The following is a 21,890-nucleotide window of genomic DNA, read 5'->3' as shown; positions in this document are numbered from 1 at the left end:
TAGGGGACACCATTTAGTCCAGGGAGCCCTATAATATACACATATTTGCCAGATGTGTGGCATGCCTCGCTAATAGAGGGGTGAGCCATTCTGGGGTCTTTTTATTTTGTCTTCAAGTCTACGTGTGACCTGCCTGCGTCTGGTGACAGCTGCAGCGGTTGATGTAGTACCCTTTCATATCAAAAGCAGCGCTGTCGCTGACTTCAGAGACGAGATCCTTTGGGCTCGAATGAGGGAGGCTGGAATAAAAGGCAGGAAAGCTTGACAGAAGAATTTGCCTGTTACTTCTGGTTCGTTTTCTCACAAGTAAAACACCCCCGTGTCTCCCAGTAATTTCCCCGACTTGGTAGACGAAGCCAGCAGGTAGAGCGTGCTCTCTGCATTGCCGAGGATGCCGACTGGTGGCTGTCAATTGGAGTTTAAAAAAATAATAATAATTATGTAGAAGGCTAACAATAGGCAGGACTAGCTGTCAAGAAGGGATTAAGTTGAACTAAACACTATTACAGTAACAGAAGCCTCCCCTCCTTCCCAAAGACCCAAACTCCTTCAATGCTTTCAAGGTCTACTTCCCAGTCTTGTATCTATTCGTTGAGGTGACTTCCCTACACTTAAGGCTATAAAACTGTGCAAATATTGAACCAAACTGGTTTCCTTCTGACTTTTAAGAACCATACGATGGGTTCCTCTAGGTTTTATGGATAGAAAAGCACAAAAGCCAGCAAGGGCTGCACTTCTTGTGCATATTCAGACGACTTCTGTGCACAGCCGTACGCGCACACCCACGCACAGAGCAGCTCACACCAGCCTGAGCCAACCTCGCTTAAATTTTGCCCAGTCCTTCAAGCAACCAGCAACAAAACCAGCTAACAACAACCCACGAGGGCAGCAGCTTGGCCTGCTACCACCCATCAGTAACATTCAATTTCCTTCTCGGAGTCCGATCCAGCTCCCAGCGAGGTCAGCGGGCATCTCACCGCTCCCTTCGGCGGGAGCTGGCTCAGCCTCCAGTCATTTTCCCCTTGGATGGGCAGGGGATGCAAATGGTACAGAAGCAGCAGGTAGAGCTGGTGGGAGGCAATAACACAGCCCCAGCCCTTTGGCTGGCCAAGAAACGTGTGCTGAATGTCAGTCCTGTCCAGGTGCTGCAAGGACAGCAGCTGTGATGCTCCGCAGAGCGAGGTGCGGTTCGTGCCCGGGGAAAGGAGCCTCTCCACCAGAGGAAAAATAAACCAGAGTGAGAGCTAGATCCGAACCACCAGCATTTAAACACCTACCAAGACTTCCAGCTTTCTGATGCTGACAGAGCGTTACCTAGAGACAGAACTGTAGTGCTGTTAAAAAGGGAAGCAGGGCTGAGCAGGCAGCAGCGGGTGCCGAGCCGAAGGCTGCCCCCAGCCCCGGCAGGAGCCGCTCGCAGCGTGCCCGAGGTGAGGGTGCGTGCACCTGAGCGACCCCAGGCACAGAAACATCCTCACGCTGCCACCTCCTTCACTTCAGCTGCTCCTGATTGAAACCCGGCCTCCATTTAGCTCAATCCACAGCCACCAGGGCGCCTACTGCAGATTGCAACGCACATGACAGCGCTGATCATGTCAACAGCCAGCTCTGAAACACGCCACTTTCATCTGCAGTTAACTTCTATTGGCACCAGCCTCCCTTGGGCTTTCCCTTTTTATCATTCAAAATAGACTTTTTTCTGCCTCTTTTTTTTTTTTTTTTTTTTTTTTTATTAAATAAAAGGGTAATTGCCTACTGACAGTGACTGAGCAGCCAACAATCCACACAACGCACAGCAGAGCACCCAGGGCTGTCAGCACTCACCCCGATTTTATTACAAATATGTTTATGTCTAATCATGGACACCCTCTAAAGCCTTCACCTAGATTCCATCTCTGCCCAAATTCTACCATCGGTCTCCAGGACTTTCACTAAGATTGAGTGAAGAGGCCTGTCCTAGGACACTTCGCAGGAAACTCCTAAAACAGCAGCTACCGAATAAAATTGTCTCCGTACTTTTCTGGTGCTAATGAATTTTGGGTGCTAAACCCATTCCAGCAATGACTTCTGATTGACACCCCTTTCACCTAATAAACCCAGGGCAGCCAACCCAGCTGGGCATTGCCTTTGTCATGAAGCTACATCCTTTATTATGAGCTGTCCCATTTGGCAGGCAGCCTCTGCCCATCCCCAAAATGCCCCCTGCGGGATGCTGCAGCCCCACAGGCCCTTACCCAACCTGCCTGGGACTCAGCCACGTGTTTTTGCCTCTGACCTCTCCCTGCCATTAAGGAATTTGCTTGGGTGTGCAGAGCAAGTTATGTGTAGCTTCATTAAAAAACCCTTGGTACAGTTACAGTTCTCAGAGTACGAAGTCAGGACCTCAGAGCAGATTGCCGTGGCATCCTGCAAAGAGATTCTTATTTTGGGAAACCAGGCCTGCGCTTTCTCAAGGATAAAGAAACATCTCCTGGCTTGCCTTACCTTAAAGAGTGTCTCATTGGAACGAAGAGAGGACGCGAGTATTTATTTGAGGACTCTCAGTATTTATTTAAGATGAGTAATAGCTTTCACCAACTCTTCCTGAGAATATCAACAGTTACTGAATGACGTCTGTGCTAAAAGTGTATCTGTTGGTTACACGGGGCCTAAAAGGCTCACATCCAAAGCCCACAGCACAACCTAACTGCAGAAGATGAGCATGTTCAAATGTGAGTCACCAAAGGAGGCGACAATGTCATTTACCCGAGTGCCATAACAAAAACCACATAGCCTGGTCGGTACGTTCTTCAACAGAGTCAATTCTTAAAAGGCTGTGAAAATTGTATGGAAAACACGCCCAACACTGCTTCACCTGCGTTGCTTTAGTGCTCGGATTACCAGTAAAAATACACCCAGTTAGCGCAGACAAAAATGTAATTTTCAGTGCTTTAAAGATAGGGAGGCATCAGCTCATCCCCGAGTGCCATTAAACAGAAGCTGTACGAAGCCGTGGTGGTGCTGTGCACAAGGGAGCTACATAGAAAAAAAAAGCTTAATTGGTGAAGCTGCACATCAGGGGAACAAAGGATGCTGAAATGCTGGTAGGCCTGCATCTTCCAACCCCAACAAGCCAGGATCCAGCCAAGCTCTGTGCTGGTATGCTGGGAGGTGACAAAAGGGAGCACAAACCTACCTGTAAGGCCTGTTGGAGGCAGAGCTACCAGGTACTGCTCCATCGTTCCCCCTCGACTCTGAAGCACTGATCTCAAGCAGACAAATGATGCCTCAAATCTTATCACAGCCACCTTAATAAGCAGGCCCCACATTACGTTTTTAAGACCTATGTGAGGCTGGTTTATGTGTTAGCTCCAGTGGATATAACGGGGACTTACTGAAATAGATGATCAGAAATTAACTCCGTGCTCAGACATGTTGGATAAACGGGATCCCTGTGACTGAAAGGCCAGTAAGGGACAAAGCAATTCTTCTGAAACCCTTTCAGAGGTAAAGGCCCTGCCCCAGCACGCCAGCTGACTGCTTTGGGGTGGAGGTCAGGGAGAAGAGACTGTCAGCTACGTGAACCGATAAAACCTCGACCAACAAATGACCAAACCCTATTTCTACATGGGAAATGAGTCTGCTATTTCTGCATGCACACACATATTCGTGCACCTCCATACATGCCGTAGCCATGGGGAAAAAGTGGTAACTTGTTCTCAATACCCGATAATTGCCTGCTTTTCCCTCCCCCTCCCAGCCCCAAATGAATCTCATTCCCAGCTGGCCTTCAGCGAGCAGAGATCTACGGACACCTTGCTCTCCTGATTCATCAGAGGCCGTAACGCCAAGACAGGGCTGATGCTGGCAAGGGTGATGTGACCCGAAAAACAGCATCTGCACGGAGAAAAGCAGAGGGAATCTCCGAGAACCCAGAGAAATGCAGCTCCACGCTGCGCATGTTAAGCAGAAAACACAGCGCCGGTGGGGTTAGGAGGGGGAAGGGGTGGCTTTTTGTTCCCTGTAAGTGGTCATTGTGTTTGATTGATTACGCACCCAAAACATGAAAAGACAAACCATATGGTGCGCAGCCACCGCTCCGCACCACCCAACCCAGGCGGCCGGCCCGAGCGAGGCGCCTTGCGACGAGGCAAACCTTACAAAAGGCACCTCGCTCGCCACGGCCCCCCAAAACCCCGGCGATGCCCCCAGCTGAACGCAATTAGCACCAAACAAAGGCGGCGGCCGCAAAGTCAGCCCGGCCGCAGGGCCCAGCAGCCCGGAGAAAAGGCGAGCGAAGGGAACGCAGACTTACATCGCCTCTGACGGCTCCCGGATCAGGCTACCTGGCTGTGCCTGCTGCAGCGACTGCGAGCCTCCCATCCTCAGCGTGCCCTGGGCTTGAGGCTAGACGCGAGCAAGGCCGGCTCCCTCGGCAGTCCCTCCAGCGAGAAGCCCCGAGAGCTCGGGCTGTGCAGAGGCTGCAGTGCTGCAGTGCAGATGGGAACAGCTGCTTGCATCAGTGGCAGCCCAAGCAGGAACACTTCGGCAGCAGCCTCTCTTCTCTGAACCGTTGCCAGTTATTTTATTTATTTATTTCTTTATTTTTTTTTTTCCCGTCCAGATGAACGCTGCTTAGAAAATAAAATGAGATCCCGGCCGCTCTGACAGGCTGATCATCTGCTAAACATCAGCGGTCCCCGCGCGCGGCCACGCTGCAAAGCGCCTCCAGCCCGGGGCTGCCGGCTATTGAAACCGCCTTCAAAAAAAAAAAATTAAAAAAAAAAAAAAAGAAAAACAGAAGAAGAAAAGCAGACCCTCCCTTTAAGCACACATTGTCAGCTACTGTGGCTCCCTGAGGACCTCCAGGCAGGACCATTACATTGTGTTGACTCAGCTGATTTGAAATGCAAATGCACGTGTGGCCGGGACGCTGCGCATGCATTTCCCTTGGGTAAGAGGCGAGTTGGACAGATCGGGAGGGCTGCGGAGGGGATTAATGAGCGGCGCGGCCGCTTTTTTCGTGGCAGCGAACGAGCTCATCCCTCTGGCAGAAATGGAACCGTCCATGAGGGACGGAGGGAGAATATCATGAGCAGCCAAGGTAAACAAGGCAATGTGGGAGCCTTCCCCACCCGCGCCACTCCATCTGAGGAGATCGGGCACTTAACTGTTTGGCTTCTGCGGGCACGGAGCCCCTCGGGGCAGGGGATGCTCAGAATCCAACACCAGGGGATCAGCCACGAGGATCTCTAAGCCTGAAAGGCACAAACACAAGCAGCCCATGTGCCAAGCCCTGTGGATCAGCTCGTCCTGCTGCCGTGGGGTGCCGGGATCTCCAATCCCTCAAGGAGCAAGAGCAGCCAGCCCCATCACCATCCACGGGGAGTTAAGCCCCGGGGACACTCGTGGCCTGAAGCTGTGTGACAATTCTGGATCCGGGATGGGGCACAGAGGTCTGCAGGCTCAGATGTATTTAACAGAGATGTTAAAACTTGCTAACTGTTAAGCACTGACCGCAGCATTTCTGTCATGTTTCAGTGGAGGCCTCGCCAGGCTCACGCCTTCAGTAGCCACCTGTATTTTTTGCCCTGCTTGCAAGAAGGGCGATCCAGCAGGGTTTGCTTCCTGCACAAAAACCGGGCTGCTCTGTGTGTGTGTGTGTGTGTGTGTGCAGGGCTCTGCCACGGGGTGCACCCGCCACAAACCGCTGGTGTGAGAAGAAGCAAAGGTGCTTGGAGAACACAAAGCACACAGTTCATTTCCAGGGAGCACCCAAACTTAAATGGTTTTACCAATAGCATCAGAATAAATGCAGGAAAAGCTGGTGAGCCCACAATTCGTTTAGCCACACGCTTCCCAGCCAGTTACAGCTTGGAAGTTGTCTCATTTCAGGCATCCAGCATTTCATGCTCACCACCCAGCTCCCCAGGGAAGGAGGCAGCCTCCCCGCCCCGCTCCGGGACCAAGCTCCGGCATTTCTGGCTTCCACTTCGGTGCCAGAGCCACTGGGGCCACCCCAAACCCCAGCCCGTGAGCTCCTCAGTATGAAAAGAAAACGCGTGTCCCCTGGCAGCAGCTTGGCAATGGTTAATCACTGCAGGAGAGCAGCCGAGTGCAGGAAGCACCAGCCCGCAGCCTACAATTATAGGGCTGCATTTGGGGCACCCATCAGGCTGAGATCACCGAGCAGTTTTGCACGTGGTGGCTGTGCCGAGCTACAGCCAGCCCATCTCCTGCATGCCCTAAGAGCTCCCTGTTGGATTTTATTTCTTACAGAGTAAAGGAAGACAATGAAAAATAATAAAAATAAAAGCCTTTCCTTTGAAAAGCCACCACCACATTGAGAAAGTAAAGCCCTAGCAGCTTGCTGGAAGCCAAGAGGGGGAACTGAGGCACTGTTTGTCCTGCAGGGGGGAAAAGGGGAATATTGTGGCATGTTTTTAACAAGTATAGAGAGTACGTTTAAAATGCCTACGTTGGCTGCCTCAAGTTTCAGGTGTACATCTATTGCAAAAACCAAGCCTCCACACAAAGAGGCTGGGGTCGGACGTTATTCTGAGGCTGCTCTGGGCCACTCCAGCTTACAAAGGGGCCAGGATTCAACTCTTCTCTTGCAAAAATCTCCCCCAAAGCAGCTCGACTGCAGCAACGTGAGTGGGAGGACCGGTGAAACAACAACACGGGCTACAACTGCAGTGAGACCTTGGTGGAGGCACTGTCAGCTCTAGTGTCGGTGATCCACTGAGTGGCCAAAGGAGCGCTACCTGGAGCCTTGGAGCTACTTGGAGCCTTGGGAAAACATCTCAGCTTCAAAACGAAGGGCACAGCCCACTCCTTCCACCACAGGCACCCGCACGAGGAGATGTCACACGCTTAAAAGCGGTGGCGGCTCTGATCCAGTAGATTTAATGACAAGATCCAATGAGAGAAACTAAAATTTAAAAAAATATCAATGTTTACACGCAAATTCCTAATGGTGAGTTCAGTTAACTATTGAGGTGGGCACACATTTTCCCAGTTTAACACTTTAGACCGGAATGGTCCTTCACAAAATGCTGTGCTGTAGCTGAGCCTTGGACTCGGCCGTGCCTGCTGGCTCAGGGCTGTGAGCACAAGTCAGGCTCTAATTCCTGGCCAAGGAGACACGCGAAGCCAGACCGTGGCTTTCCTTCTGACCTGGCTGTGAGGTCTGTAACGTGATGGAGCTGCCAGGGGACCAGCACTGGGCTGAGGTTTGGAGAGGATCCATCCTGTCGCTTGCTCCATCACCTAGAACCACGCGTTTTGGTACACCACCTGAGATGCTGGGAGCAGCACGGCACTCCTTTCGCTGGGCACACTTCGGAGAGGTGCAGTCGGACGTGCAGGCAGGCACAGCACGGCCACGGCACCTCCACGTCTGCAGAGCAGCAGCCCTGAGGAGCGGGGAGCTCCCCCTCTCCTGCCTGGCCCCAATCCATCCCCTGGGCCTGCCAACAGAAGTGCCAAGTCGGTACTAAATTTAGTGCTGGCTTTTAAAAATATCAAAACTGTGCTGATACCGGGAGTACATTTTGTAAGAACTTGCCTGGGACCTGGAAAAAAAAGAGTTGTGGCTCAAAATCCAGCCAACCCAAATGGTCTCTGTGGCTTCAAAGGAGTTAAGGATGCTCCCGGCATCTCAGTCCGGGGTTGTTCTACACAACGGCCCCAAAACCACTTACTGTGATCCCAGTGCTGACAAATGGGTATTTCAGCATTCAGAACCATCCTATAAAAATTCTCATTTCCTCTTGCTGCTCATTTCATCCATTTTATACCAAATGGATGCCTTATTGAGCCTTGATGCCTACTGGTTAGTCGTTGAAAATGACGCACCGACTCCCAAATATTTGGTCTTGCTACATTTCGTGTTTATACAGAAATTCAGTCTCGGGTCACCAGCACCCAATTTGAAATTTTTGGGCTTCCACCAAAAACCAGTGCTGGACAGGACTGCGATACGATTTATGATCAGCTACAATTTATGTTCTGTCTCCTCGGTCTTGGTTTCTCCGCACGTCCTGCTAGGCTCTTAGGCTAGCAATAAACATGGCCCCATACGTGCACACACATCAAAGAGCCCTCTGAAAGAAAGCCCTGCCTGCCACATTTATCCCCCTTGGGTAGGGGGGTGAATATCAAACCATTCCTCCTAATTGCAATGCGTTATTGAGGCACCAGGCAGGAGCGAGCACCGCGCAAAGCAAACAGCACAGAGCAGCAAAATCAAACACCCCAGTACCAAAAAGGAGCTCTGAGATCCTGCAGGCTGCTGCCGGAGCTCTGAGGAACAGCACTGTGCATTTAAAAAAAAAATAAAATAAGGGTTAACATATCCGTTGTTAACATAAAAATGTTAACAAATGATAGATTGCTTTTTAAACAGGATGCTAAAAATCAAAATTGAGGTTTTGATCATATTACCTTCGGATCCCAAAGCCTTAAGTGCAGCCTGGGAAGAAGGTTTTATCCCAAGAATTCCCTTATTACAGGCTGCCTGGTATCAAAGCCTTCATGAGTAGGGCATCCCCTACACCAGGCTGATAAGAAACATCATCTTTACTGACAAAAAACAAACTGCTCAAAAACCCAACGCCATTCTGTAGTGCCTGGGCTGGTGCTGCTCCTCGTGCTGCAGAGGAGGTGAAGCTGGCTGTTCCCAGCCATGTGGGTGCTCAAGGTTTGTACTTCATCTTTCTAAAGGTGATACAGCAAGCACTTTCACAGGCTTTTAAAGGATTCAACATCCGTCATTAGAGGCAGCACAAAAATACACGGCTCTCGGCACGTTTTCCTAGGTTTCTCTACTCACCATGCATTTTTTCAGTCCAGGATTTCCTCTTTTGGGTTTATTCTTCTGGCATCTCACTCCTGTAGCCAGATTTTTGCTCCTTAGTGCTCCCCCCCTCCGTGGACACCAAGCGGCCATCTGCCTGGTAATTCCCACCTGCCTCGAGGGCAGTCCCCTGAAGGCTTCCTCAGGCAAGGAGCTGCTGAGTTGCTGGGTGAATGCCACGAGGATTGCTGCTCTTCACTTTGTCTCTTTGCTTTCCACGTTTATCCCCACGATGTGCCTGCAGACGTGCCACCAGGAAGCTCTGCACGACCACGCTGACCTTGCATGGACTTCTCCAGCCAGGTTGTTCCACCAGCCCCTAACGCTGGTGCTGTCACCAAGTGCCACCAAGTCCTCCAGTGTGGCACCGAGGCACAGACCCCAGCCCTGACCCCTTCAGCCTCTCTCTCTCCATAGATATAATTCATGTTTTCCGCTGCTGTAGGGAACAGCCACTGTATTGCAAGTGAACAGAACGCCACTTGAAATTAAAAATCTTCATTATTTTGATAAATGACATCCCAAACCCAGATCCTAAGCAAATGCTGCTTTCCAGGAAGCCATGCACATTGCCCACGAGGAGCATTAACCCTTGCTGCTATCAGGGAGCCAGAGGCAAGCAAACCTCTCTTTCTTCCCCTTAGTTTTGTGGGGAAGCCTTGTGCTACAGCTGAGAGAACAGCCAGGAAAAGCTACCTGAAATACACGGTGAATTTTGGCTGTTTTGGCTTACTGGCAAAACAAACACTGCAGTAAAATGTTAATCAAAGCATGTGAAAATGCTCTGAGAAGCACACTGTCTGCTCCACCACTTCTCCAGGTTAACGCCACTGCCCTGTTTGTGCTGATACCTGGGTATTTACGAAAACCCCACGGTATTGCAGAGAATTTTAAGCCGGAGCACACCGATGGAGTATTTCCCTCTGACAAGTCCAGGAAACAGTGGGTGACCGGTGACAACGCACTCCGAACAGACACTGCAGCTCATGGGAAACAAACACAGGAGTCTGTTTCAAAAACTATAAATAAAAAAGCAAGGAAATACCCCCAGACTCACACACACACACTCCCTATTGATCACCGTTGAGTTGCTAAGGTCACCGCTTCATCTAAATTGCAAGTGAGATCAGTGGCATTAGGAGTTATGAATAACCACGGTGGCTGCTTAGTTATTGAAATTTCCTGCGTGGGAAACCCAGGCACAGATAACAAAAGAGGCCCCTAAATGCCCCTATTCAGGATGCCCCTGGCCCCGAAGTCTTTCAGGGGCCAGCAGCAGTAACGTGAGAACCAAACGCAGCACGAGATTCCACGCACAGAAGCGTTTTATGAAATTAGGAAGCTGTGCAAACAGGGAAATTTGATTTTGGAGAGCATGGAAACCTCCACGGCAGCCGTGTAGGGATGTCACCCAAGGAACAAGGAGGGTTTTCCATCAGGCACATCTCCGAAGACCTCTGTTATGGCTCAAGGACAGCCAAAAACCATGGAAATCTCTTTGCCCAGCCTTTGGCTTCTTGTTTGCTCCTGAGATTTCGTGCTGAGGCACAGGCACCAAACCTTTGGGATCCACTTGTACCACGTTACTGCTGCGTGAACTCACCGGGTCACCAACCAAACGTCAAAACTGAGATTTCCAAATTTCTGGCCCAGTCTTCAAACTGGGACCACAGGCGTAACCGCACCAAAGGAGGGAGCTTGCTCTGCTGCTGGACGCCCTCTGCAGACCTCTACATGAGCCAAAGGCCCAAGGCTCTGCTCACACTGCCATGAAGCAGGGCCTGCGGGGGCTTCTCTTGCTTCTGTGCTTCTATCAAAGCCTTGAAGCATCCCTAGGAGTAGGGGTCGAACTCCTGCTCCTGCACAGGCCCTGTTTAGACACTGAGAAATGTCTATTTCTAGACACTATTGAGAAATGCACACCACACCTGCAGCTTTGGCCCAGCGTTGCCTGCTGTAGGACAAGAGGAGGTCGATCCCCTGCGAGTCCTCCACCCTCCAGCACCAGGCCAGACGTAGTCTTGGTCCTGAACACATATAAGATGATGGATGCCATTCTACAACCCCTCCTGGATGGATTAGTGTAATGACATATTCATTTCCACGCTGTTGAACCTGTTTCAGCGGCAGGGAAATTACCATAAATTGCCTGAGGGCACCGGTAACCCACAGAGCCAACAGAGGGCTACCACCACCACCCTTTTGTCCTGGGCCACATGCAGGCGGCAGCCCTACAACACCAACCTGTGATGGCTCTCTTTGAGCATCAGCATGCGGGGTGCACCCCAGAGAGCACAAACTGGAAACAAAGATATGGGTAGGAATTTGGGGCCATTTCATATTTTTGTCAATCGTCCATTAACGCACCACCATTTGCCTTTAAAACTGCAGTTACTGGAAGCTGGTGGTTGAATCGCTGCTGGTTATGGAAGCTGCCCTCTGCCAGCAGGGTCCCCAGGCACCCCGCCACCACACACAGGCATGGGGTTACCCAAAAAAACCTGCAGGATGCTGTCCCTTGTCTGGGGACCCCGCCCCACCATCAGCTACGAGAAAATGCACTTACTCAACACTTTTGGCTTGAAACAGAGCAGGCAACTTAGGGTTTGATGCTGTTACTCAGTAATAGGCTGATGAGATTTACGCTGAGTGGCACAAAGCATCCTCCTGCCTGGGACTGTGCAGTGCTAACACATCCCTCAGCCCCTGCAGGCCAAAGACCAGGAGCCACAATCTCATTAAAACGCCCGGAATGGAGGAAATGAATGAATGGGCAGCGGCTCATTCTTGGCCATTTGTTGCAGGCTGGCTGGTAACATGGAAAGTATTGATTTTTTTTTTATGTTGTGCTTCAGAAGGTGAACGGTTTTCAGGATACCAGCCACCAAGCCTCAAGAAAAATCCCTGGGTTTTAGTTTCCAAGACGTGAGTGACTTTATTTCAGTGTGTTCACCGTGTTACTATTACTAATACAATCACTTCATTTGTGCATCAGAGTCCAGATACACATTAAACATTTGCTACAATCCAGTTCACATAAAACACTTAAAACCAAACAAACAACCCCATCCAAACAAACAAACAAAAAAAAATTTAAAAAAAAAGAAAATGAAAGGAAAAAGAAATCCCATATTTTAGAAATAAAACAGCATTGATGTTGCATTTGCACCCCTCGCTTGCACTTCTCATCTCTTAGCTGCTCAGTGAACTTGTAAACTTAATGGACTGACTCTTCTCTTTCAAAAAGGTTAAATGAACTCAAGGAGCAAAACGTGGTTTTGAATCCCTTTTAATCCCTTCCAGTTTCAGTTACATCATTAAAAGCTGCCCCAGGTCTGGGATTCTCAGTCTGGGTCATAAACGCTAGCAACACATTCATTTTTACTTACTTATTTTTACAGCAAACCTCTCCAGAAGTGGGCAGAAGCAGAAAACTTACTTTCAACGCGTAATCAAGCAAATACAACCCAGGAGTCAAAAAGCTCATCCTGTTTTTGTATGTGACACCAGTAATTCAGCTTTGCTTCCTCCTGGGCAAGTATTATGAAAACATCTTTTAGAAACCAACAGCACAGAAAGCTGAGCTTTCTGTGAAGACTTTTTGCTTGTGGAGAGAAAGATTTGTTGCTGTGCTTCCAGCTGGTTCCACGCTCATTTCGGGAACATTGGCTAAGACAGATGTGCATTTAATCACAGAGATTCAGAGATCAGCAGAAGCTCCCTACCCGCCCAGCTTCTTGCAAAAGTATCTAATTGCAATCTATTTTAGTGTCAATTTTCTTTCAAAAGCTACGTACCTGACAAGGAGGCCCCACCTCTCAATCACACCAGCCTCATTTAACATCTCAGGCGTAGATTTAAAGCACGTAGCCAGGCTCTGGATGAGGACGTGCACAGAGACAGAGCTTGCTTTTTGCTCTCCAGAATGCCTACACCCATCTCTCCCCCTTACAGGACCATCAGAGGAATGGATTGGCTCTTCGGAGCCTTTCCAGCTCTATCAGAAGTGGTTCCTTAAATGACGAGTTACGCTTATGAGCAATATTTCAGCACTTCCCCCAAATTATGAAGTGCCTGTGATACAGTTAATAACGTGATTGCCATGATCGCAGAGGAGACCGAAATGCCTCAAGGATCCATTCTGCAGAAAATTGTGCAGTGGCAAAGTGCTTGCTGAGGTTTAGCACCTCGCTGCCCAGGCAGCTGCCATAAATGTGACAAAGTGAAGCATAACCCGACTCGAACACTGTTATTTTCCACGGCTGATTTCAGTTGACTTGATACACATGAATCACAGAAAACACTGAGACAGTCCAAAAGGTATTTACATAAGGGGCTGATTATCACAGCAAAGAGATATCTGGGCAGAAACACACTTGCGTTTCTGGAGGATGGAAGAACTATCTATCTTTCATCCCACAGATATCTCTAATTCTGCAGGCATCTTAATTTCCATTAAGATCTCTGAAAAATCTGTGTTCACATTACAAAAAGAGCAAAGGATGAAGAGCTTTAGAGGATGCTGCAGGTGATCAGAGTGCTGCTCTCAGGGCATGATGAGGATGCGTGCCAGCCTTCATTTTGGTTACTGACATCCTGCACTGGATTTTGACTCTGCATTAAGCAATTCTACTAATGTTACTTAATTGTTTACCCCATCCCAGAGATTCTTCTGCACACATATTTACATTGTTACACACACCACGTCACTGCTGAAACCAAACAACTTCAGAGGCACAAGCCAATTTAAACACGTGAGCAGAGCAGCTCTGCCCATCTGCACACTGCTCAAATTATTTCTCCTCTCTGTCTGATGCCAAATTGTGATGAAAAGGGTAAAAAAGAATTACGCTGTGGTTTGGTGGTTTACATTTCAATAAACCTCTGGCCTCATAAGTGGTAGTCACCTGTGACCACACCAAGGAACTTGCAGAATGTGACATTCAGGCCAGGGTATCCATAAGGTTCAAACAATTCTGGAAGCTTCTCCGGAAGGAGCCAACACCCTGCGGTGAATATTTTCTAACTCACAACCCCTGACCACTTCACACAGCTTTTAAAGCACGAACAGGGTAACCTTCGTTCAGAAAATCCTCTCTAGGTCACAGAGCTTGCAGACCAGCTCCAAACAGACCTTCAAGACCTTCAAGCACTGCTTTTACCCACCAGCCTTACACTGGCTAAGAAGACCTGGGTACAGTGAAGTACCACAGAGGAGCATGACACAGAAAACTCAACCTAACCTATGTCACAGCAACCATTAACTTACACTAAAGATCAAGACACCATTTCCTGATCAAAATTTTCAGTAGTGTATAAAAACATAATAACCAACACGTTTCCTAGGTTTTATACTGTGGATGGGATCTGATTAGCATTGGCTGATAGCTGTTAATTCTCTGTTCCACAGCAAAACATGTCTATTGTGTACGTTCCCATTCATGATTCAGAGTACCCTCCTGCTGGCAGCGGCATCTTTTGACATTTCTGAACAGAGATTAAGTAGAATAGCTGCATTTCCCATGCTGTCTCCTGCCTTGTATTGTACTTGTCACAAGCTGGCGACCTGTATTTGTGGGGTGGAGAAGGATACTCTCCAGGGAGTGCCCATTTAATATTCTCAGCTGTGCCGTGACCTTTTCCATTAATAGATGTCACAATAAGGGCATGCCTTTATTGCCAAACCACAACAGCACACTGGTTAATCGCCCACAAGACAGGCGTCACCTGAAGCTCTGACATGAATATCCAAGCACACGTCTCATCTTGCCTATATCTGAGCAGGGAGGAGCAGCCTGGGGGGCTTGCAGCAAAAATCCCCGAGGCCATTTATCAAACACCAGTCGGTGCAAATCTGAAGGAGAAGAACATCAGCTTTGAAATGAAGATAACTGAACAGTTCTTCAGAAAGAGCAAATACAAGCTGAACTTCTTCCTTCATTGCTGACAACTACAATGCAAATGAGTAGTGGGGGGAAGACACTGGCAGCATCTGAAAGGGAATGAGCAGAACAGTCCTCTTGAGGGGAAAAAAAGAAAGGAAATATTTGAAAAAAAATGAATAATTTAAAAGTAGCAGAGAAGAGCAGTACAGTATCAAGCAGTGTAGTGCCAGCTCCCTCTTCTGGTCTTTCAGAATAAATGTGCTGGAGCAAGGAGGTCTTCATAATCTAGCATTTGGTTTCAAAATCTAGCAACAGCATTGACACAACTTATACAAAACACCCATTATTTTCTTAAGCCACGGATGTACAGGCGTGGAAATGTACTTTAGCATGAGATAACATTGTGCAGTACCTCTTTATTTCCTCCGTGAAGCCTTCACTTTCTTGAGGAGGCAGGTCTACACCCTCACCAGGGGCTGCAGCCGGCGGTACATCCCCAGAAATGAGCTTATCAGCTTCGTCGCAGCTATCAGGTTTGGAAGTGCTGTAAAATAATCATTTAAATTTGTAAGGTGAAAAACTTTACAAGTGTCCACAGAGCTTCAGTGAAGTCTTGTGAAAAGAAAAGCTCCAGCTAGGTCTGAACTTCTGTCAGGAGCGCGTTGTCCCCTCCCCTGTACTGTCTTCCCCATCTCCCACAAATTGCTTCTTCCTACAAAACCTATTTACATTCTCAGCTGACCACAAAACCAACGGTAATTAATAAGAAGCTTTGACAGCTCTCACAGACCACAGCATTAACTGCCAGAGGAATTCAGGAGCCCTCTCTGCTTTCTGTGCATGAAGGCAGTGCGTCAGCCCCTAGCGACTCCTGTGCAGCTCTCACATGGCCCCTTCTCCTCAGCAAACACGTCAAACACTCCATTCAGCGACTCGCCTTCTAGAAAAGCTAAAATCCAGGACTAAAAAAGTCTCATGTTAACAGCCCTCGGCATGCTGTGAGGCTAAAAGCACGACCCCTGGTGTCACGGTGTGACTGTTCGGGTTGCAGGCCCGTACGTGCTGCCTCCTCCACGTCCCCCTGCTCAAAGCCCCGCTAGGCCCGGCTCAGAGGCCCGAGGGTCCCGCAGCGATCCCCAGGGCACACAAGGACACGCTGCAGAGCAGTTTGCCCCACAGCAAGCAGCAGGGAATGCCCTTTCCCCATCCCCACAGAAAAGGAGCCCTGGCAGGAGTGACAACGTGACACAGCCAGAAAATGGGGTGCAGGGCGAGCAGCCGCCTGCCCAGCCCCTGGCACGCATCCACGTGCTGTTTGTTTGCTTAAGCAAAGCCCACATGAGATGGAAAGACACGACAGAAGCACAAATAACACTCCTGTCCCGAGTCTTCTCTATGAGAAGATAATCGCCTGCCACACAAAAAGTTCACCCCACAAAAAGCTCATTTTGTTTTCCCTCGCTGAGCACACCGCTAACCCTGCTCTTGGTTACCCTCCCTAAACTAATGACAGAAAATAAAGTATGCGACCCATGACTGTCTCTCAAAAACCCATCAAGGTGTCCCAAATCAGTCCAGTTTGTTGTACAGGGACAAAACCAGATCAGCACTGGCTGTGGCAGCCAAACTGTTACACTTGTAACTACTTCTATATAAACAGTTGCCTGCACATACCAAAACACATCCTTTTTGCAGTTTGGATACTAAGTTCCAATGTCTTCGGTCTGTTTCCTAAAACAATGTGAAAGAAAGTGAATGGTGGGGCTGATTTCCTCCTGCCCCCCTAGATCTGAACACACCTCTGCCCAGGGGGCCATAAAGCTACTTACAGGGTCCTTCTCCACCCTTTGCAGCCGCCTTTGGTCCACTCTAAGTCAGCCTGCAGCGGGACCTGAAGCCTGGCGTCCTCCTCCCACACCACCAGCTCAGTCTGTTACAGCTCCCACCCTTTTGCTCATACCCAGGATGTGTGATTCAGAATGGAACAACCTCAAAAGCAGCTAAAGGAGGGCCCTCCCCATACCTCTTCCACCTGGAGCAAGGGGCAACCTGCCGAGCAGCTGTTTGCTGAAGGAAAAAGCCATCACACAGAGTTATATTTATATTCTACTCCAAAGGGGATGCTTTTCAGATTAAATGTCTGTGAAATGGGGTCCTCAGCACCCAGTCCTTCCCAGGCAGCTCCAGAGGGACAGAGATGTCCCAGGCAGCAGCTGCAGGCAGCAGCTTGCCCTCATGCTTCTTGGGATTCAGGCACAAGGAGACATACATGTAGGTGGTAGAACCAGGCCATGGTGAGAAGCTTTTTTCAGGTTTCCTGAGTTAAACAGTAAGGGCTATTTTAGCCATTCCTCTAAAGAAGCCTTCTCCTCACCCCCAGTAATTATACTTGAATAATTGTAGGAGGTAGATTAAATCACATCACTGAGTAAGAGCTGGTGAGGTTCAGGGACAAATGGTTCCTTTCTTCAGGAACACGTACACAAGTGAGGACAGACATAGGTCACATCCCCAGCTTCAGTCACAGTACAGATGAGCATGAGACCAGTTATTCCCGAAGCGTTTATCCACTAACTTACTAAGATCACAAAGCTATTTCTGAGAGCTGACATCCCTGAAGTTCCTTTGTGCCATACGGGCTAGCTATCAAGTCATTCCTTCTATGAAACTAGGCAATAATCTCTGCTTCAAGCACTCCTCTCTCCCTTCCTTCCTTCCCCACCCTGTCCATGCTGACACAGGCTTTCTGACTTCTCAGTCCCGTCAAGTTTAAAAAAAAAAAAAAAAAAGGGACAAAAAATAAAAGCTGTTTCCTTTTCCACTCGGAGGACTTCTCCTTTTGCTAAAAATGTCTCTGTCCTAATATAGCAGTAGCATCAAACGTATACAAAGGCGACGTGACTATATAGGGTCAGGCTGAGATTAGGGAAAGTGAGATTTTAAAGCAAAAAGTAAACGGCTAAAAATAAGCGAAGGCTGAACATCTGCTTGGAGAGCTAACAAAGCATCACAAAACCCAATTGCCTCGCCAGAGGGCCCAGCCAAGCCGGGATAACAAACAGGCACAAACTACTGGACACTGCGAAAACACGGCAGTGAAGTCCTCACAGTAGCACCTGCCCCCCTCACACCCCACTGCTCACTGTTATCCTCCAGCTTTCCCTTCATGCCTTTCCAAAGGGCAAACTTTCTCAGCCTTCGGCTAACGTCACCGCTAATGCTCTCTACGAAACAAACCCAGCTACCAGAACGCTGCTGTTTTTAGAAGAGCTCTGCTCCTTGGACTTCACAGAGCACAGTTTTTAAGTAATTCTCTAAAGCTATTTCCTGACCCTTGGCATACACAGCCCCCCAGGTACTCCTGCCAACCCCAAGGCACACACCAAGCAGCACCAGTCCCCAGGACATAAAATACACGATGGGGAAAGCCCCCCCTGCAGATAAGGCAGCGCTGCTTCCACCTGGCACAGGTTCCCCTCTGGCAGCATAATGCCATCCACGTGGCAGGCTGGGAGACAGCCTGATGTGGGGGAACACAACATTTTCCAGTGCCTGCTCAGGTTTCAGTGCCCCTGTATTCACACCAGAGCTCTGCCTGCTGAGGATTGAACACCATGCTGCAGCTCCTCGGCCTCAGCACGAGGTTAATGGTGAGAGCAGAAGCTTCCTGGCTGCTCTGCCTCTTCCCTGTGGCCTCCCCTGCAGACAGCTCATTCAGCAGCTGCTTTCTAAGCTGCCACTTTTCCTGGTACCTGCAAGATTTCTGCCCACATCTCAGGCAGAGGAGTTACCGTGGATCCCAGCTAAGCAGAGGCCTCCTGAACAGAAGTGCTGCTTGCACCTGCAGCACAAGCAGAAAGATGAGATGTGCCTGGCCAGGATTTCTCCTAGAACGTGTCTGCTGGCAAACCAGAGTGAACTTGGCCTTTTGGTTTCATTGCTAAACAAAAATGCTTGGCAGAACAACCAGGGAACTTTTCACCTAATTAAAGAATTAGGGCACTACTCTGCGGATACAGTAAATAAAGTCTGGTATTGAGCAGATGATGCCACCACGTCCCTGATCGATACGTTACCAGCAGGGGAGGAGAGGCAGCCAGTCGTCCTGAAGAAACAACAAAGATAGAGTTTCTTGACTGACAGATGGAGGGACAACCTGATCTCTCATTACGTGCTGCCATATGGAAGACATTTAGCACGAACTGACCCCTGCCTTCCACGCACCATTGTTTTCCCCTGTTGAAGGGCACACCATCTGCATTGTACGACACCCCTGATGGGGAAACACTTATGTGGAAACAAAAGGAACTTATTAGTAAATAACTAAATACGTTGAAAAAAAAAAAAAAAAGGAAGAAAAATCACTTCTTTACTGTATTTTATTGTATATTGACTGGAAAAGCAACATGGCACCTAATAACTCTAGAAAGAATTTAGAAATACAATGCACAGGTGTAACCAGGAAGCATCAACACGGAGACAAAACACATGTGTGCATGAGAATTTTTCTGCACTCACAGTGAAGCAGCAGTGCAGTATTTCTCCACAAAATGCCAAAAAAGCAGTGCCTTTTGAAAGATCATCTTACCCAGATAGGCAAAGAAGTGCTCCTTGACACAGGTGAAGAGAAGGTGAGGGATAAAGCAGTGACATGAAGCAATGAGAATTACTGAAACTTCCCTCGGGCAAGAGGAGCGCAGTCCTGCCACCACTGATCCTTGTGGTGAGTGTAACCTCCTGTGTTTTCGGAGCACTGCTTTCAAGTTCAATGTGAGCAAACCCCAAAGGCAGCTGTGGCTGCTACTGCTGGAAAGCAGGAGCCCAAGCGTGTGCCCACCAGCTGCATCGCCAACAGGGAGTGGGCAGCAGCCAGCACCCTGGGCAGGAAAGACAAGGGCGAGGAGAACACGCAGGCTTTTGTGTCTAAAGCTGATACAAAAATAAAGGAGGGAGAAAAACAAACAATCCTGATAACAGGAACCCCGAGACCAACTTTTGCACGCTTATGGTAAAAGCGTTTTAAAGACAGAACTGATGAAGATCAAAAGAAAAGGTGTGACGTGATGAACCTTCAATCTCAGATCCAGATAAGAACGTGAACAGGGTGAATTCATGAGGTTTGCAAGAAGCAGTAAATTAAGACACAATGAAAATTGCTCTTCGTAAATGTTTCCTAAGGCAATATTTACCATAGGCAGCCGGGGTGCCTTTTTGCCTACAAACAGCAAACCATCACCCCAAGGGCAGCAGTCGTCTAATTCAGACTGCATTCAGGAGACCATGTATAAATCTTCTTAGCACTTTTGGTGGTGGCTTTCGATTTTGTTTTTGTTTTCCTCCTTCACACCCAGAAAGCAGCTCAGAGCTCCAACTCAATTACTGCTCACTCTTTTCTAACCAGCTTGCTACTACAGCAGGCAACAAATTAATGAGAAAAAATAGAACCTCTCCCCCCACCCCCCCCAAAGAAAACAAACCTTTAACCTAGTTGCATTTATGAAAAACAAAGAAGCACAATTCAAATTAAAACTTACAAGAACTGGAAGAAATGCACATCATTAGCCTCCTATGTAAACTTCTCTAGATCTTCCTGCTTCACCCTGATCGTCGTTTCTCGCAGATTGGGGACAAGGGAAGACCAGCACCAGCTACACACCAAGGTTACCCAGCTTTTAAGGTGGATTGTGCAAACGCCACAAGCTTCTTTCTGCCTTTGATAGCATACTGTTGCTCTTTCAGCTAACCAGTTTAATGCTAGCTTAAATATACCGTGCATGTTTACACTCTGCTGGGTTCACAATGACCGAAGGGTAAACACACCCTGAGAGGCTTCCTCTGCTGTTGGCAGGTAAGGCAAACATACGTGCCCAAAGATGTTGACAACCCGACCGCCACCAGCACAGCAAGGCAACAGTTTCCCTCCTCAGTGCAAATAAAAGCAGACAAAAGGCCCTGTGTCCAGCAGAAACGAGACACCTGAATGCTTTATAGTCAGCATCGTGGTGGTAAGGAACTTCTCAGGAATAAAGATTAAGAAAATGACCGAAGGATCACCTAAAAATAATAACGGTGTGTAATGCACCTTCATGTTGTACGATCCTCTGTTCCGAAGTGGTTTGTTCTTGGGGAAGGGTAAGCAGCATCTTCTTCTGAAGGTTTTGTTTGAGTGAGATTTGGATTCTGGTAAAAAATATACAAATTCTACACCTGCTACAGACTCAGCAAACCCTTTAGAAACCACCTGCACCAGACATATATCCACCCAAGAAGAGCGACAGCAACATCTTGGCCAGTGCTGACCTCTGTGGGCCTCCTCTCACCCCCCAGCCCCCCAGCGAGCAGCTGGAGCAGCTTCCCACCACGCCAGCCCTTCACAATACCTTGCTGCAGTCAGCTCCGCAGCATCCCCGGGCTCAACATCTCCGTAAGCCGCAGGAACGGGCAGCGGTTGCTCAGAAGGATCGAGGGCAGCAGCCAACTGTATATCATCACCTGGCCCAGGAGGGCTGCGGAGAGAAAAGACATGGAAAAAGGCAGCCTTAGAGGTCTGAGTTATTGCAGCATTATTGTCACTTGGCTGGCTGAAGCCCCCGCTGTTTGGCATGTGTGTGCTGACTCGTGTCTTAGGGAATGCAGGGAAAGTTGGTATTTTTAATGTGAGTTGCGTTTGTGTACAGCTTTACTGCTCCCCCAGGACTGAAGTCACTGGAATTTTGTCTGTGTTACAACTGCAGGAGCAATGAGATAATACAATCCAGCAGCAAATTAAACCAATTGTGATTCTGATTTTCAAAAGCAAATGAGAAAACGAGCTACTGCTTGAACAAGGGAAGCGGCAGGACCCCCTTGACAAAAGACCTAACACCCAGGGGGCTGGAGCCTGGCTTCCACCTGCCCTGGGGCTTCTTGCCCCACGCCTGGGCAAGCAGGACAACCCCTCATATTGGCATCAAAAGTCTGAAAGGAAGCGATCTGGAAACCCATCTTTGAATCAATAAAGAAGGGAGCCTTGCTGAAGAAAGTTTTTTGTCTGTTCTAAATGAAGGCACCAAAGCACAGGAACCCCCTGCAAACAATGCTCCTATTGCCTGCTTCCACCTGACTTTCCTCTGTGGCCACCCAGAGACCAAGGTCCTGGAATTATCACCTTTCTGGGGAGCTCACCA

At 48.8% G+C, this 21,890-nt stretch overlaps 1 protein-coding gene across 16 annotated transcripts in view; it reads right to left on the bottom strand.

Moving 5' to 3' along the window:
- The window catches only part of TACC2 (transforming acidic coiled-coil containing protein 2), a 125,515-nt gene that overhangs the window by 50,823 nt on the left and 52,802 nt on the right, over window positions 1–21,890 (bottom strand). For 14 of the 16 annotated variants that reach the window (XM_072039875.1, XM_072039865.1, XM_038181502.2 and 11 more), the window contains 2 exons: window positions 21,105–21,230; window positions 15,137–15,268 (listed from right to left, as the gene is read on the bottom strand). In XM_072039875.1, coding sequence (XP_071895976.1) covers window positions 15,137–15,268; window positions 21,105–21,230 — 258 coding nt within the window. The remainder of the gene's footprint in view (window positions 1–15,136; window positions 15,269–21,104; window positions 21,231–21,890) is intronic. The other 2 variants (XM_072039872.1, XM_072039877.1) reach the window with 2 other exon arrangements.

The sequence above is a fragment of the Anas platyrhynchos genome, chromosome 6 (assembly GCF_047663525.1).
Source record: "Anas platyrhynchos isolate ZD024472 breed Pekin duck chromosome 6, IASCAAS_PekinDuck_T2T, whole genome shotgun sequence".
NCBI lineage: Eukaryota > Metazoa > Chordata > Aves > Anseriformes > Anatidae > Anas > Anas platyrhynchos.
The sequence above is the reverse complement of the archived record's forward strand: the minus strand, read 5'-3'. Positions and strand labels throughout refer to the sequence as shown.